Source organism: Orcinus orca, chromosome 19, assembly GCF_937001465.1.
Source record: "Orcinus orca chromosome 19, mOrcOrc1.1, whole genome shotgun sequence".
NCBI classification, from domain to species: domain Eukaryota; kingdom Metazoa; phylum Chordata; class Mammalia; order Artiodactyla; family Delphinidae; genus Orcinus; species Orcinus orca.
The window spans coordinates 42,450,584-42,468,511 of record NC_064577.1 but is presented as its reverse complement, the minus strand read 5'-3'; the positions used below and the strand labels follow the sequence as shown (position 1 = coordinate 42,468,511).

Genomic DNA, 17,928 nt, shown 5'->3' with positions numbered 1-17,928 from the left:
TGTCCTTCCCACCCTGGCTTTCTCCCGGCTCTCTCCTCATCACCCCTGCCGCGTGCCGGGCAGAGGGCCTGGAGCTCCCCGGCCGCTGGGTCCCGGCTCACAGCCTGCCTTCCGGCGGCACGTGCCCCGCGCCCCCTGGGGCCGCGCCACCTCCTGGGCGGCCTCGGCGCGCGCCCTCTGGCCTCTAGCCCGGCTCGGGCCGCCGGTCGCCTCCCGGAAGGGTGTTCAACTGGGGCTGGGGGGTGGGGGCGGCGAGGGTGGGGGCGGCCGGGCGGCGGCGGGAAGCGGACGCTGCCCCTTTAAGGTGCCACCGCCGCGTGTTAGGGAAACAGCTTGTGCCAGCCCCATTCCGCCAGGCTCCGCTCGCAACAAGAAACACAATGCATAACAATCAGGCGCGCTCTTGGAGCTGTGCCACGCGGCGGGGGCGGGGCGGGGCCTCGGGCGGGGTGGGGGCGCCCAGGTCACGACCCCGACCGGCGTCCGGTGGCCGCGGGTCGGCCCGGAACCCGCGCTGCCCCGCGCAGCCGCTCCGCGCCTCGCGAGGTGGCCCAGCGCCCCGGCGCCCCCGGCCTCGCCCCGCTCGCCTCCCCCTCCCTCCCCGCCTTCGCGCTCCCTACAAAGTTCATTCCCACTAACTCTTTTCCAGGCCACTTCCTCCTCACAGCTGACAATCCAGGGCCCCTCATTCTCCCAGTAATCACTCCACTGCACTAATTGCACATGCAAATATGCAAATGCGTATTAATTAATTACTATACTAATTAGTTCTGTGGTATTTGCGAGTAATAAATCATTGGATGGGAGCGAGGAAGCTGGAGACCTGGCCCATTTTCATTCTGCATAAAATTTTAATGGTCTCTCTGGCTGATCCGGGACGGCGGCGCGCGGAGAGGCTCTTAAAGGGCCAGTGGCGGCGGGAAGGGGCAGGGGCGCGGGGCGCGGGGCGACCCCGGCCCTGGGCGGGCTTGGAGGTGCAGCCCCACGTCCTGCAGAGGCGATCTGCAGCACAGGGCTGGCTCTTCCCCTCCCCTCCCGGGCTAAGGGTCCTCCTGGGTGGCTTCTAAGGAGAGAATCCGGGCCGGGTGGAGGAGGCTGAGCTCGGTTTCTTTAAGAAAGCAAAGAGGGCAAGGAGCTGCGAGAGGCCAATGCCAAGGTCTTTGGCGCCCCGGGGAGACAGAAATGAAGACTCCATCTCCAGGATGGCTGAGTAAACTGAGGCACCAGACAAGACAAGCTTAGCTCTCACCCCAGCCTGTCCCCAGGGGAAGGAGCCTCCAGGATGTCCTGGGTGCCCCAGTCTCGTCTCTGGTGGGGGCCACCACGGCTGGGGGTACCTCCAAGCTTTCCCTTTCCACATGATCAAACTGCAGCACCGCCTCCATGGGCACCAGCTGGCACCCTGGCAGAGAAGTCCTAGGCTTGAGTGGGCCCCCGGGACCTGGGTTTTTTCTTCTAGGAGGTCGTCAGGACCTAGGCATAGGGAGGGGGCTGGAGAGTTTGCAGGAGCATTGACTCAGGGAGGTAGAGGGTTGTGCCTCCTGACTGAGCCCAAGCCAGGGTCTAGGGGGATGTCAGAGGTGGGAAAACTGAGGAAGTGGAGCCTGCGGGTCTGTCCTGAGCCAGGAACCCCAATACTAGGGTCTCCAGTCTGGTTCTGCTCACCCTGCAACCTTCTGCCATCAACAAGTCCCTAGTGGGGCAAGGCCTAAAGGGGGTCAGTGCTCTAGTGGGCCCATGATAGTAACAGCAACTCACAATACTGTTAATTCAGGGAGACATTTATTTAGCTGGAGACCTGTTCCGAGAATTCTAGATGTCTCACAATCCCCCAGTGACGTAGGTTCTATCACAGGCCCTTTTATGGATGGAGAAACACGGGTACTAGACAGTTAAGCCACCTGCCCAAGGTCACTCAGCTGCGAGGAGTGGAGTGGGATTTGAACCCAGACAGTCCAGTTCTGGCATCCGGGTTCTTTCCACCACACTCTGCCACCTCTCTCTCCACCACTATGTCCTCAGCACCTGCTGAGAGCCAAGCCCTATGCTAAGGATAAGAACTTCATGGGTAGTGTCTCATTCAACCCTCATGACAACCCAGGAGGTAGGTTCTGGGATTCTCCCCATCCTAGAGCTGGGGAACCCAAGGCTCAGAGAGGTTGACTAAGTTGCTCTGGGCACACAGGGAGGAGGTAGCAGAGTCAGGCTCGGCCTGAATGACGGTAGAGGCCAGCAGGTCTCTGGGTGTGGGGCAGGAAAGGGTCATGACAGCTAATAGAACAAGAGAAGAAATGGGAGGGAATTCAATTAGACAGAATGTGGGGAGAACTTTCTTCTTGAGAGGTGGGGCTCCGAGGAGCTGGAGTCAGGTGGAAGCTTTTCCTTCTTTTCCAAGAAGCAGGCTGGGGAAAGGCCATGGCTACCTGAGTCAGGAGGAGGTTGGGGGTTTGAGGAATGGGAGGAAACAGAAGGGCCCAGAATGAGAGAACCCAGTCAGAACCATAGAACTCAGAAATCCGGGTTGGTTTTGTCCCCAGAACACCTACCTGCCCCCACCCGTGGAAATCTCCTGAGCAACCCCACCCCAAGATTTGCTACTTGTGGGGAGCTAGGAGATCCAGTCTCTGCTCTTCCCAGCAGGGGGATGAGAAAGATAATACTGTCACATTACTGTAAGCACCTACGATGTGCCAGGCACTTCGTGTGCCTCAGCTTGTCTAATTTTCACAACAGTTCTGTAATTATTATCCCTACTTTATAAATGGAGTCACTGAGGAAGGAAAGAGAAGTTAAGTTACTTGCCCAAGGTCACACAGCTAGTAGGTGGGAGACTGGGATTTGAGCTTCTGACCTGGTGTGCTTTACCACACTGTTCCCCGTTTCTTACTGAGCTCCTTGTGTCTACAGGGGCATGACTGGATTTTCCTTTAAAAATAAATAAATTATTTACTTATTTTTGGCTGCATTGGGTCTTCATCGCTGCGCGCAGCCTTCCTCTAGTTGCAGCAAGCAGGGGCTACTCTTCAGCGGCCATGGCTCACGGGCCTAGCTGCTCCGCGGCATGTGGGATCTTCCCGGACCGGGGCACGAACCCGTGTCCCCTGCATCGGCAGGCAGACTCCCAACCACTGTGCCACCAGGGAAGCCCGGGGCTGCTCTTCATTTTGGTGCGAGGGCTTCTCATTATGGTGGCTTCTCTTGTTGCGGAGCACAGGATCTAGGCGCGCGGGCTTCAGTAGTTGTGGCTCGTGGGCTCAGTAGTTATGGCTCGCGGGCTCTAGAGCGCAGGTTCAGTAGTTGTGGCACACGGGCTTACTTACTCCGCAGCATGTAGGATCTTCCCGGACCAGGTATCGAACCTGTGTCCCCTGCATTGCAGGCGTATTCTTAACCACTGTGCCACTAGGGAAGTCCAGCATGGCTGGATTGACTCTTGCCCAGCAGAGTCAGGGAACACAGTAGCAGCAGGCCTTTCACCCTGGGTGCCTTTGGAACTTGCAGATGCAAAGAACATGTCTCATGTCTGCCATTCACAAGACCCCCACCTCGCGTGGATTTTCATGGTGCCTTTTATATGCTAGTGGATGTTAGGCAAAGTGAATGTTCTGGAGGCCCAGATCCCTCCTCTCACTATCCTGGGGATGAGTGTGTGGGCATCTCCCCAGAGCGGGGATGTTATCCCAGCATTCCTTGCCGCCTCCCAGCCCCTCCCCCCCCTTGAGAGACCAGCAGGGTCAGTGAGTCTGTTAGCATCTGTCAGGGGGACCACCCTGATATGCGAATTGAGATTCCAGTGCGCTCAGGGATGAGTCCAGGTTCCCTTTGCCTCCCAGTTGCTCAGGGGAACTTCTCTAGGGAATCTGAACACCTCATCTCCCCCAGGACTAAGAAAACCTTTGACACCTACCCTCTGGGCCTGGGAGTCCTGGGTTGGGGGTTTTAGGGCGTTGGGAGGGATGGGCTTTGGGCTGTAGAAAAATCATCCTCCCCTCTCCACTCCACTGAAGACCACAGAAGCTGGGTTTCATTGGGGTTTCCCCCACACATGTCCAGTTCTTGGGAGATTGGGGGCAAGCTGGGGAGTTGGGGGAAGGAGGCAGGAGGGGCAGGCTGGCGGCTCTGAGCTTCTCCGTGCAGCCCTCGGGGCCGGGTGCCTGGGCAGGAGGGGGGCAGAGCAGCTGTTGGCGATTTATTAAGCAGTCACGGAAAAATTGGTTTATAAATTAACAGCTGTTTTAACTTTAGGGCCTCTTCTTCAGGGAATGGAAGCAGCCGACTGGACCGGGATTGGAGTGTGTGTGAGGCTGGTGGAGGGGGTGGGAGGCGGCAGGCTCCGGCAGCTGGCGTTCTTCGGGGGCAGCCTCAGCTGGCACCTCGGGGGGCACCAGGCAGTGGCCAGAGCAGGGGGTCTCCAGGTGCCCGGGGCTGAGGCTGCCCCCGCCGTGGGCTGCCGGCCTGCTCATTCTTCTCAACAGAATCCCACCTGGGGGCGCCAGAGGGAACAGATACCGCTGTACTCATGTCTGCCACCAGAGGGCAGCCTCCGCACATTGATTTTTGCTTCCCACCCAGGTTGGTCCAAACTGGGCTGAGAGAGAAACCCGGTCCAATTCTGAGCAAGAGAGAAGCCCAGTTCTGTGTATGCAAGCGATCTTGTACTTAACTCTGAAGTCAGACGGTTTGCCTTTGAACGCAGGCTCTGGGCAGAAGTTCTGAGCCTCATTTGCCCCAACTATAAAACAGAGTGAATCTAACGAGGATTAAATGAGACAATACATATAAAAGGCCTAGCCCCGTGTCCAGCACAGAGTAAATGCTCCATATACGTCACACGTTGCCGATTTCTATGACTCATGTATTTATCTATTCATTCATTCCTCAATCCATCCCCTCTACAGCATGTAGTGCGACTGTATTCTGGGCACTATGGCAGGCAGGTGATGATGCAAAGACAGATAGTGGGTAGGACATGTCTCAAAATAGTGTGCTAAGAGTTATGATACTCCCAGTGAGGGGGGAAGGGAGATTGACTTGGATGGGGCAAAAGAACATTTGGGGGTGATGAGAACGTTCTATATCTGTATTGATAGTGGTCACATGTTGTATGGAAATGTTTCATAGAAATTTATATTTAAACTTGGTACATTTTATTGTATATAAACTCTAACTCAATAGAGTTGATTTTTAAAAAAGCACCCAATGTGAATTTACTGAATGGGCAAAGGGTTGAATGATGGATGAATGAATGAATGTGTGTCAATGAGTGTCTTAGATGATTGCCCACCTGTCCTGGTGTCACCAGTGTCCCTACTGAGGGTGCCTTTGCCCTCTTCTCTCGGTGTCCACGGGTTTTCCCAAAGGCGGGCCTTGGAATCCCCAGTCTCTCCCTCCTGCTCTCCATCCCGCCCCCCGCCCGCCCCCCACCAGCAGTGGCAGGGAAAGATGCCCCAGAGAGCCCAGCTAATGCTCCCTGGCTTCTCTAAGGTTGCTTCCAGGGGCTTCCGGGGGCCTCCCTTCCAGCTGCCACATGCCAACACAGCCAGCTTGACTCAGCTCCGTGGTGCCAAGGTCAGGGTTGTGATGCCCAGCTACAGACACGCAGTGCCAGCAGCGCAGCAGCCCAAACACTGGCCGACTCCGCCACCTTCTGGCTATTTTCGGAACTGCACTCCTGGCGCTCTAGAGAAGCTGGAACCTTTATTGAATACTGACCGGGGAGCCCTGCACTGGGCTGGGGACTTCATTAGTTTCACTTTTTCGAATCGTCACAGGTACCATGTAAGGTGGGCTTTGAGACACGAGGAACCTGAGGCACGGTGAGGCTAAGAATTTGTCTAAGGTCACACAGTAAGTTACAGAGCTAAGATTCCTACCCAGGTCTGTCCAATCTACCCAGTTTATGTTGTCCACTAGACTATACCTTGCTTGGAAGAAAGGAGGGAAAATTCACGATTGAACTCTTTCCTTACCTCCCCAAAAGAGAACAAAGGCTTCACACTTCCAGAGAAGGTGAATGTAGTGCCTCCTGTATGCCGGACAATGTGGCAGGCAAGAGGCAATGATGTGAGGAGAAACGGTGTGCTCAAAATAGTGTGCTCAGACCTACTGTACATTAATAGACACTGTGACAAACTTTGTCAGTCCAAGCAGAAAGACCCATAGTTCAATGGGAGTTAAGTCAAACAAGGTCTTGAATTTGTTCCTTGGACCCAAACGCCTGTGTTTCTAACTCAAGAATAATAACCGAGGAGTGGCATATTATTTTTACATCTCATTTGCATATGATTAATTCTAAGTCAGAGAAAATGGAGGTCACCCTGGCCCCTTGCTTCTCAACCCCTCTGGGATGGGCCTGACGCTGGCCACCTCCCCCAGCCCCTGCTGGGCTCCTCCATCCTCACCAGCCCCTCCCCACTCCTTGCCCCTGCCCACACCTCCCTCCCCCCAGAAGTCCCTTTCCCTTCCTCCTCTGTCACCCACGCAGCCCCCGCCACCTGGCCGCCCACCTGAAAAACTTTTCCCCAAGTTCTTGAGAAGTCGCGTAGGATCCAGGAGAGAAAAATCAAAGTAATAAAACCTCATTTAATTCCTAACGGAGGGCAGAGCTGTGAGCTGCAATTATCTTAATGCTGAGCTATTTTTACTCTCTCTCCATCTCTGTCTCCTGCCTCTCTCTGTCGTGAGGCTTTCTCTCTCCCCCTTTGTCTCTCCATCTCTCACATGTGTTTTCTCGCTCTTTCTTTCCGATGTTTCCTACCTCCCCCTCCTCTCTTTCTCTCACCTCCTGTCTCTGTCATCCTTCCTTCCCTTCCTCCTCCTTCCTGTCTGTCCCTTGTGACTGTTCCTCTGTCAGTGAGGTTCCCCCGTCCCTCTTGGCTCCAGGGTTTAGCAGCCAGAGCTGTGGGTGCCTGGGCAAACAAAGGTTGGGGGAAGAGGGCAAAGACCCTCCCCTCTATCCCTGAAGACCCCATCTTCCAAGCTTAGCCAAGAGAGGAGAGTCTCCGTTCCCAGCTGCCCCAGCCTGGGTCAGGGGAACTTTTCCTGATTCAGGGCCACCCAGAGCTCCAATCCTTTTGGCAGAAGCTCTATGAACAAGCCTCCCTGGTCAAAGGAGCCTCAGCCACTGTGTTCCCCAAGGCCCTCTCAGCTCGGATGGGCTGTGAGGTTCCACTGGTAGTGATGCCTCCTTGTCCCTGTCCTCTCATTACCCATCCAGCTGTCCTCTGTCCCCTTCATCCCAACCAGGACCTTCCCACCTCCCCAGCACTGGAAGCCACAGGCCTTTCAGCCTCATCTTAGCCCAGTGGCCACTCAGGTTACTGCCTGAGCCATGCCTTTCCTGTGCCCCTTCCGACTCCCAGGACCTCCTCATGTGCACTGCCAAATTGGTCGTTACCGCCCCCCACCGTAACCCAGCTGAAGGAGGGGTCTGGGCCAAGCCAGGGGCTGCCAGAGATGCCCACACCCCTGGGCCAGCAACCTGGCATCTGGCTGTTTCCCCACAAGCATAAAAGTCAACAAACACAGCGGGACTTGAGCCAGGCCTGGGGGTTGGGGGGAGTGGCACTGAGCAGCCAGGGCTTCCAGTGCCCATGGGCAAAGCTCTGCCCTCCTGCTACCCTCTCCTCACCCCCAGAGTGGGCGCTGACTCTGGGGCACTGCATTGTGCCCCTGACCCCATTTTCACAAGACTCCTCTGGCCTCTTGCTCCTTCTCGCTCTGCCAAGGACCCAGCACACTGGGGCTGGGAGTGGAAAAGTTGCTGGGTGGGGGGAGGGGGACGCCTGACTGTTCCAGGCCCGAGGGTGACCAGGAGAAAAGAGAGCCAACACAAACAGAGCCCCAAGAAGACACATGCCTATGTACACGTCTACACACACACCCTCTCGTCACCGCAGAAGGGCGTTCAGTCCCTCGCCCCTAGGTCCACAGAGGGAAACACCGGTTCCTGCAAAGATACCCAGGACCTGGACAGATAAACAGGGACACTCCAAACCACAGGGCCATCTCCTCCCCTTTCTCCCCTCCAGAGACACACACAAACGCCTCTGCAGAGAGAGAGAGGTTCACACCTCAGAAACGAGCACACACACACCTCTCCCCCCTGCTCTATTCCTGCACCAAACTCACACACGTGATGGCACGTGTACTGGTACAGGCTGGCCCCCCAACACCCCCAAATCTATCTCCCCCAGGCTGGTTCTGTCTCCCCCACGTTAGATCTGGGGAGGCACTTGAATCCAGGATATTTCAGGGCAGGGACACATTCCCCGCCCCCCACGGGAGTGCTCCCAGGATCACAGTCTCACCCCCTTCTACTGTACAGGCTGGAGCTGTGGATACAGTACCCACCCCCCCCACCCCCACCCCCACCCCCACCCCCCGCAAGCTGGCACAGCCTGCCCATCACCTTGACAGCCTCTGACATCCTCCCCCACCTCACCCCCTCCCCCGCACACACACAGTCTTCCCACACCCTGCCACTCACACCCGCATCCTTGACACTCTGACACACTTACTCACATAGACTCGCACACACTCTCACCACACCGACACCCCCCCACCCCCCCCCCACACACACTCCCTAGCTATAGGCACTACAGGGCCCCTGGCACTCACTTTCACACACTCCCTGCCATGATGACTGACACGTGTCCCCCCACGCACAACCCGCTCCACGCTCACTCGCTTTCTAGGACACCCCCATTCACAGCGTGGCAGGCTGGTGGTATTCTCTCCACGACCTCACAGGCCTCCCCGTGAAACTCCAAGCATCCACGCCAGGAAGGGGTTAAAGCCAGAGTCCCCGCTGCTGCTCTCCCCTCGGCCTGCCCGCATTATCCTCCCTGCTGGACTCCATCAATAATGCAGCTTCAAGTTCTGGGGAGACGGCAGGGGGCCCCCAGCCCGCTCCCCGCGTCCTGGCTCACACTCCCCGCCCTCCTCCAGGCCCCGGGAGAACACGCTCCTCGGCGCTCATTGGCCCCTGTCTCCTGAGTCCTCCCACCAAGCTCCCGGGCGCCAGTCCCAGGCTGAGGGGACGGGCTGGGCACCCCAAGGCTGGGGCCGGAGGGTGAGACCCGGAGAGACGGAGCGAGGCAGAGGCAGAGACAGAGACAGACATGCGGAGAGGGAGCAAGGGAGATAGAGGAAGGGCGGAGAGACACTGAGAGAGAGCGAGGGAAGGAGGGGAGCGACAGGGACCCAGACCCGCGAGCCGGGGAGCCCGGGGTGCGGGCGCGAAGGCACCGAGGCACGGGCGAGCCCCGGAGCCCGGCGGGGTAGGCGAGCAGGCGGCCGCCCCCCGCCCCCGCGCCCCCTCCCCTCGCCGGCGCGGTATTTTTATCTGTGCGTGAACAGCCCTCCTGCTCCTCCCCGCCGCACTCGGCCCGCTGTCGCCGCGGCGCCCTGAGCAGCGCGCCTGGACCGCAGCCCCGGACCCCGCGGCGCGCGCCCCGCCCACCGACCACCCGCCCGCCATGGACCCCAAGGACCGCAAGAAGATCCAGTTCTCCGTGCCCGCGCCCCCCAGCCAGCTCGACCCCCGCCAGGTGGAGATGGTAAGGGGGCTGCGCCCCAGCCCCGGCGGCGCCCCCCTCACCCCCGCTAAACACCCAGGCTCCTCTGCGCTCCGGGGTCTGAACTGGCCTGGGAGACGGGGGCGAAGGAGTCCCGGGCCCGCCTCGGACGCGGCGGGGACGTGGGGCAGCGCGTGAAGTTCGCTGGAGACTCGTGCAACTTTTTCCCCCGGGGCCTCGGTCCTGATCCCGGGGCGGGAGAATCCCAGGCGGCCCCAGGGAGGGCAGACGGTCCTCCGGACCCTGCACAGTGTCCTCCTTCCCAAACTCCCACGCGGACCACTGGTGCCGCTCAGATGTGAGAAACATGGTACACTGACCTATTACACAGAGCAGGCCTCCGCCCAGCTGCCCCACGCTCTGGCTTTCTGTCTAGTTCCACCCTGTGTGCCTGGGCTGGGGTCGCCAGAACCTTGTTCTGACCTCTAGACAGAGCCACAACATGGCAACAAGGGTGGGGGGGATGATGACCAGTCATCACAGAAGCCAGAAGTCCTCCCACCGACAACTGAGTTCTCTGGACAGCCTTTCTGGGGACTGGAGGCCTCCAACGGCTTGAGGTGGGGGTGGGGGGTGGGATGTGATGGAGGGAGAGAAGAGGGTTCTGCCCCCCACCCCGCAACTTAGCCATTCACTTGTTGCTGAGATGCAGCTGGCCCCCCACAGTGCAGTGAGAGTGGAGCCAAGTCATTTTGAGGAGAGCTAGGCGGCCATGGGGGCGGGTTGGGTCCCCGGCCCAAGCAGCTTTTGGTCTGGAGGGCAGTGTTGGGAGCTTGGCAGAGGGAGGTGGCAGTTTCAGCTTAATTCACCTGGTTCTCTTTGTGCATTTCCCTGGAGCTCAGAGGGGACCTAATTAACTGACAGTTGGTCTGATTGCCAAGCTGGGGGGAAGGCGGGGGAGTCACTAGGAGTGCTCAGTGCGCCCCCCACCCCCCGGTGCAGCTTGGCTCATGTACCAAGGAGGGCAACTTTTTGTTTTTTATGAGGACTGGGTGAAGAGTTCTGGGACCCAGAGCCAGGCCCCCAGAGACCACACCCAGGCCCCTGTGGGTCTGAGGGTCAGACCCACACCTGAGCCTCGGTGTGAGGTTGGAGGTGCCTGCAGTACCAGGCTCAGCCTCCCTCTGCAACTGGACCCACTTTCCCTGGAGCCCTTGAGCTGACCTTAGGTAGGCAGGGCCATGTGGGTGCCATGGCCCATGGGGCATCTTCCACAGCCAGCTTCAGGTCCTGAGGTCTGATGTCTTCAAAAATGAGAGAGGAAGGGCCTTGGTAGGGGAAGACAGAAAGGGAGGTGGCAGTTCTGGAGTAGCCATGGAGTGGGATGGGCGTCAGCTGGGAGCCAGTGATGCATTTTTCTTGTCCCTTCCCTGCCTTGGCATGCTGTGTGACTTTGAGCTCTTTGCTGAACCTCTCTGAGCCTTGGGTTTCACCTTGGTAAAATGAGGGGGTTGGGTGAGCTATGGAGTTCCTTACAGCTCTGACAGGCTTTGATTCAAAGGTTCCCTGGGGACTCCAAAGCACTGTTTGTTCCCTGCTGCCTGGGTAGGGGGTGGGGAGTGGGCTGCAGGTGTCTGTCCTGCCCCACCTCCTCCCCATCTCTTTCTCTATCTTCTTAGATCCGGCGCAGGAGACCAACCCCTGCCATGCTGTTCCGGCTCTCAGAGCACTCCTCGCCAGGTGGGCCCCTACCCTGCCCCCTAGTCCTGGCCTCATCCTAACCCTGATGCCTTCTTGGGGCCCCTGCCAAAGTCCCATGAGTAGGAGACTGAGCAGAAGATGGGGGGGTTAAGTTCTGGGAGCCCAACTCCATTGGGTTCATTTATTGACCAGGCACCTCCCAACACCAGGAGGGAAAGGGCACAGAGACTGAGCCTTTGGGGAAAGTAATTCAGATTCTTTCTCTCTTCTCTCTCTCCCTCTTCTCTCTTCTTCCTGGCTCGGTTCACTGGTGGCCTCCCTCAGAGGAGGAGGCCTCACCCCACCAGGTGAGTTTCCAGGGGCAGCTGGAAGGAGGGATGCCAGGGCCCTTTGTGATGGGCTGGAGGGGATTACTTCCCAGCTAACACACAGTGCCACCCAGGAGGACATTAGCATATCAATTGGCACCTCAGTGAGAGTGCCTGGTGCCAGGGTGCCACCCACACCCTGCCCTTGTCTTTCCTCTGCCCTTGTCTTTCCTCTGCTCAGACTCAGGCTGGGCCTCCAGAACGCAGGGTCCTGATCTGAGCCAGGCCGTGTCTATGGAGCCCCTCCCAAAGCCACCAGTTAGCCTCAGCCTCGGTGCAGGAGGTGCAGGACCCGAGGGGCAGCAGCGCCTGGGCCTGGACCTGAGAACAGAGGCTAGCCCAGTCTGCCTGGGTTGCCTTGGTGGGATGGAATGGAGGGAGGGTGAAGGACAGGGGCCTCTGTAAGCCCATTTAACCTGGTACTTCCCCAGCAGAGAGCCTCAGGAGAGGGGCACCACCTCAAGTCGAAGAGACCCAACCCCTGTGCCTACACACCCCCCTCGCTGAAAGGTACTGTCTCCCACCCATCAGTTGGGCTGTCCCCTTGACCCCTGCAACTGGGCTGACATTGGGTGTGTGTGTGACATGTTGAGCTTTTGTTGGTGGGGACGGATAGTCTTGTGTACCCACCCCAAGCCCTACTTAGAGACCAATTCTTTCTTAATTTGTCCTTGTAAAAGGAAGGAGCCCAGGGGCTGAAAAGGGTGGCATGGGTCTTAAAATTAGGTTGTGGGGTTGAGAGAAAAGAGGTACGTAACAAGTAGGCATCGGCTCTGCACCTCCTTTGCAAGCATGCACTGGACCACCTCCCCCTCCTTCTCCCCGAAGGCCACCTTCTTTGGGCTGCACCCCTTGCTCTCCTCTCCCATTCCCGTGCCATTTGCACAGGTCTGCACACCGATGTTCCTGCTTCTCCTTTCTATACCAAAAGGCAAGTCATTCCTATAGCACTCACTTATCAAACACCTAGTGTATGCCAGGCCCCCCTGGTGGGTGCTGGGCAAAAATAAGAGTAAGATTTGGCCTCAGCCCTCCTGGGGCCCTTCACCTCAAAGGGTCAGGGAGAGTTACAGAGGAGAGGGTGTTTAAGCTTGGATGGGAAGGCTGAATGAGAATTCAACAGGCAGGCCAGGCGTGGAGGGGCATTCCAGGGAGAGGGGGGAAGGTGTGCAAAGGGAAGCTGGTGTGGAATCACAGGGGGCTTCAGGGCCGGCCTGGAGACTTGGCTTCCAGCGGGGAGCTGGGGGAGATACACCTGGAGGAGAAGGTGGCACAGGTCGGGGTGTGAGGAGGGTCTCTTCCTAACTAAGCCTTAGGATGCCTTCCTACACCCACCTCAGCTCCCACCTGAGGCTCTTCCTGCCTGGCCGGCCCCTCCTCCCACGGAGGCTGGGAGGGAGGGAACCAGAAGGGTGTGCGGAGAGCTCCCTCCGGGGTGGGTTTAATGAGTTCCCAGTGACCAGCCAAGTCAACAGGTGCACCTGTCAGCCTGCCGGCCAAGGTTGGGAGCAGAGAGACTGGGAGGAGAGGCCAGAAGGGCAGGAGCCCTTTCTCTTCCTCAAGGACAGGACGAGGCAGGGACAGCAAGCCGGCAGTGGGTTCAGCTTTTGGAAGGCCTTCCTACCTGTAGGGATGTGGGGAAGGCCAGCCCCTGAAGCAGGCATGAGGGAGGAGGTGGCATCTTCCCAGGAGAGAATATGAGAAATCTCTCCCCTCCCCATCCTGGGCTGGGCTGGGGGCAAGTGCGTGTGAGAGGGAAGAATCACCCTTGGACTCTTGATTGTGAGCGAGGGGCAGAGGGCTGGGGTGAAAAAGATGCCAGAAATGTGCCCCCGCCCCCGTGGCCCCTTTGGGCTGCAACTTAAGGAGTGTCTGAGTGGGGAGAGGCAGGGCGGTGGAAAGGGGCCAGGAGAGGGGTGCGGGGGCTGTGCTGGGGACCTTGGAGCTTAAAAAGGGCCACTTGGGTCGGGGGAACTCAGGTTCCCAGAGCTGGAGACAGAGGGATTAGGAGACAGTTGGGAGGATGAGGGGGAGACCCCAGAGAGCCCTGCGAGGCACGAGGCAGGCGAGGCACGCGGGAGGCGCACGGGTGCCAGCACAGGGCTGCGCACACCTGTTGTTGATGCTGTGGCTCACGAACTGAAGAACTGAACTCTCCACCCCCGGCTGCTCGAGCTGCCACCTCCTCTCCTCCCTTCCTCCCTTCCCCAACGCTCAGAGGACCCTTCTGAACCTGCAGGGCACTGTGTTATAGGCTTTGGCTCCTTTCTGGGCAGGGAAAGCATCTGGCAGGGTGGGGGACTTGTAGGTGGAGAAGCTCAGGGCCCCCAAGGAAGGGTGGACACTGAGTCTTGGCTTGAGGGGGTTCTCCAAGGCCGAGCTCTCACACTTGGCTCAAGGTGAAACTTTCCCCAAGGACAGGGTGGGGTAATTTATCGCACTTTTATTGCCTGGGTAGCTTGCCCAGAGCCAGCAGGAGGCACCGGGTGGAGCTCGGGGCAAGGCAGGGCAGCGGGCAGGCACAATGCACCCTCTGTGCCTGGCCCTGAGTTGGCAGGAGAGCGGTGCCCTGCTCCCTACACTGGAGGTTTCCAGCCTGGATCTGCCCCCTCTGGGCTTTCTGAGGGGAGGGGCTGCCTGCGGAGCAAGGAGGAGCTGCAGCAACTGCAGGGCCCAGCTCGTCAGTACCTGGTCTCTGGGCCTTGACTTTAGTGACCCAAATGCTCTAAAATCCCACCAGCTCCTGGCCCCCCTGCTGCCTCTGTCCCAGCCACTCCTCCCAGGGTCCCCTCAACCCCTGTCGTTCTCCCAGAGTCCCCCAGCCCTGGCCCCTTTCTCCTAACCCCCTAGTCCTTTCCATCTTTTGGAAACTTCTCTCCAGCTGCCCACACTGTTCCCTTGCTAGGTCCTATCCCAGCAGGCCTTGGTGGCGTTGGGGGGGTGGGTGGTGTTCACTGCTTTCTAGGTCACCGCAGAGGGAGATGAAGCTTGGGGATGTGGGTCAAGATTGTGGGGGCCGCGTCTGAGCACGCCGCATCCCCAGGCACGGACTTCACTGGCTGCAGACTATTATGTCCTCAGCCTCAGAACTGTTCCTACCTCTCAGAGCCTAGGGCAGGGGTGTGTGGAGTAGCATCTACGATGGGGCAGTGCCGGGGAGTGGGGACCAAGCCCAGCATGGGGTGGTGGGCAGGATCGGGGTAGCAGTGAGCCCTAAGCAGGCTGGGCACTTCCCTAGAAATTGAAAGGGACACATCCCCCAGGTCCTGGCCCACGGGCCCTGCGCCTTCTCCAGGGGCTGTAGCTGGTGGACAAGCTCCCCAGCCAGGGACTGTTAAGCTGCTGCTGTACCCGCCTGGTCTTGTCCGGCTTGGCAGGAGCTGCCTGGTGCCGGCCTCTGGGAGAGCAGCACCTTTGGACAGCTTAGGAGCCAGACGTGATCAAGAGGCTACCCCCTGCTGCTTCTGCCCTGGTCTGGCCCCCAGCAGGCTGACCTGCAGCTTTTAGCTTTTAAACTAGACCCCTGTGGGAGATTAGCTCTGCCCCAGGCCCACAGGAAGGAGGCTGGGGACTGGGCACATGCCTCTCCCGCTTCTTGGGCCTGGCTGAGCCCTGCCTTCCCGGTCCCCCTGTGCCAGCTGTGCAGCGCATTGCTGAGTCTCACCTGCAGTCCATCAGCAACCTGGGTGAGAACCAGGCCTCAGAGGAGGAGGATGAGCTGGGGGAGCTGCGGGAGCTGGGCTACCCAAGAGAGGAGGACGAGGAGGAGGAGGACGAAGAAGAGGAGGAGGACGAGGACAGCCAGGCTGAAATTCTGAAGGGCGGCAGGGGGTCTGGTAAGCTGAACGGGCTGTGAAGCCTGGGTTCCACCACCACAGATTATGTGGGATCCTCCCTGAGTGTCCTGGAACACCCCCTCCCGGTTCACATTTTCTCACACATGTAAAGGGCCTCCCCACTCTCTCATCCCACAGGATGCCTTGCGCTCAGCCTTACCTGACACCTGGGCTGTTCCCATCCTTGACTCAGTCCTTCTCCCAATCAGGTTTCCTCCAATAATTCCTCTCTTCCCTAAGAATTAAGGCAAGGCCACCTGAGGTTTGAGGCTAGACCCAAGAAAGGACTTCCCATCCACAGCAGTTGGGAGGTGCAAGGAGATGGGGGATAGTGGGCTAAGAGTATCCAGTGCCCCATCGCCTGCATTTCTGAACACAGGATGTGGTCTCTGCAGGGGGGCACAGGGCTGGTCGATAAGTCCTCTCCAGGAACCTGTGGCTCTTTTCCCCTTTTTTATTTCCTAGGCTGGAGGTGAGAGGGTGCCCTCTAGTGTCTAGATGGAGAATGTAGGATTCAAGAACCAACTGCGTTGGCTGCAGCTCCAACCCCAGCTGCCTGGGAAGAGAGGGGCCAGGGAGGGGCATGAAACCTACACAGAAGGCCTCAGAGCTAGAGACCTCAGATCCCCAAATCTCCACAGGGAGTCCCAAGGCCCAGAGAATTCCTAGGCAGGAAGATCTCAGCCCTCCCAGGACTGTTCTTTCTAGGCCCAGGCCATCCACATCTATCCCTCCCAGTGCACCTTAAACGTTTTGGTGCCATTATTTATGGAGATGAAAACTAGCCAACCACTCCTGCTTGACGTGTCCATCCCTTGCACCTCCCCCCAAAATGGCGTGGGCCTCCTCTCTGCCTTGGCAGCGGGGGCAACGGTCATGGGAGCAAAATCTCCAGCTGGAACAGGTGAAGAGGAGGTGAGAGGAGACTTCCCTTAGGAAAGCAGCAGGGCAGTGGGTCAAATGACAGGATGACCAAGGAGCAATATCCATTGGCACCAGTCTTGGAGCAGCTCCTAAGTGCCGGCGCTGGGCTGCAGGGTATGAACTATTATCTTATGTAAGGCAGTCTACACAATTTCCCTCTTACCATCCCCTTCAAAGAGGTAACAACGGACCTATCTAAGTCATATGGCTAGTCATTGCAAGAGCTGTCTTAGTCCAGTGCTCTCTTCACTATACCACGATACCCTCCGAAGGAGCCAGCTGAGAGACTCGGCTCCTGTTCCAGGACAGCCAGATGGATACTCAGAGCCTGTGCTTTTATCCCTTCTTTCCCGTCCCCAGCTGGGCAGAAGACTACTTTTGGTCAAGGTCTGGAGGGTCCCTGGGAGCGTCCGCCTCCTCTGGATGAGCCCCAGAGAGACGGAAGCTCTGAGGACCAAGTGGAAGATCCGGCATTAAATGGTGAGGTTTGGGGGTGGGTGGGGCTGGGGAGGCGGGGCTGGGATATTGGTGGGCGTGGCCAGACCCTAAGTCCTTCTGCTTGCCTTGCAGAACCTGGGGAGGAGCCACAGCGCCCTGCTCACCCTGAACCTGGCACATAGGCACCAGCCCTGCATCTCCCAGAAGTGGCGAGGGCATTGCTGTTCCCCAGAAACCCACTCTGTCCCCACCCTATTTTGTACCCTTCCCCTCACTTGCTAGGGCTGCGGCTTCTGACTTAGAAGACTAGGGCTGGTCTGTGTTTGCTTGTCTGCCCACCTTTGGCTGATGCCCAGAGTCCCTGGGCACTTGCTGCCTGATGCCTACCCCTGCCAGTCATTCCCCCATTCACCCAGTGGGTGGTGGGATGTGAGAGCGCTTGCATTGGGAAATCCAGTAAATGGGGGACAAAGGTTCATCCTTCACAAGTCTACTCCCCAGACCCTCTCCCCTTGGGCACAGGAAACCCACAGGGCAGGACCCTAAGATCTGGGGAAAGAGGGTACTGAGAACTTTTAAGTGCCCACAGATCCTTCTCCATCCCCTGGGGAATTCCAAGTCACCACCCCTCTCACTGGCTTCTACCAGGGCCCAGGATTCAGGCATCCTTTCCACAGCCTCAACATTTTGGAAATCTTCCCCTTATCAACTGCTCCCCAGCCTGGGTGCCTGGAAGATGGACTGGCAGAGGCTGCTTTGTTGCATTTTGTTTGTGCTTTGATGCCAGGAATGCCGCCTAGTATAAGTCCTTAGGGGGGCACATGGTGGGGGAGCCAGGCTCTCCTTGTCCTCCAGCTGCTCTGCCCCCTTCCCTCCTTCCCTGACTCCAGGACTGAACCGCTCCCATGCTGTAATAAATCTTTGTAAATAACTGCTGAGACTTCTCTTTCAGGGGGAAAGGAGAGGGAGGAGGTAACAGGTTTCCCTGTTACCCTGTGGTGGTCATCCAAGGGTCAGGTCCTCGACCCTAGTGTCCAGTCCTCTAGTTTGGAGCCTTGACTGCTGACAAGCTCCGAGCCATCTTGGGAAGGACCACAGGAGTTCTAGATCCTGCTGGGGATGGCTGAAAGAGGCAGAGGGGGA

At 58.3% G+C, this 17,928-nt stretch overlaps 1 protein-coding gene across 3 annotated transcripts; it reads left to right on the top strand.

Moving 5' to 3' along the window:
• The first annotated feature begins 9,004 nt into the window (after positions 1-9,004).
• Positions 9,005-17,717, top strand: PPP1R1B (protein phosphatase 1 regulatory inhibitor subunit 1B). Of its 3 annotated transcripts, none has more exons than XM_033411053.2 (7): positions 9,006-9,560; positions 11,198-11,258; positions 11,544-11,566; positions 12,019-12,097; positions 15,226-15,423; positions 16,708-16,827; positions 16,918-17,717. In XM_033411053.2, the coding sequence occupies exons 1-7, from the start codon at positions 9,480-9,482 to the stop codon at positions 16,965-16,967; spliced, it is 612 nt and encodes a 203-aa protein (XP_033266944.1). In that variant the 5' UTR covers positions 9,006-9,479; the 3' UTR covers positions 16,968-17,717. The 3 variants fall into 3 exon arrangements, with proteins under 3 accessions (XP_049557556.1, XP_033266944.1, XP_004282773.1); XM_004282725.3 differs by having other exon boundaries at positions 9,009-9,560; positions 12,022-12,097; XM_049701599.1 differs by lacking the exon at positions 11,544-11,566 and having other exon boundaries at positions 9,005-9,560; positions 11,198-11,281; positions 12,022-12,097.
• Positions 17,718-17,928: the final 211 nt, after the last annotated feature.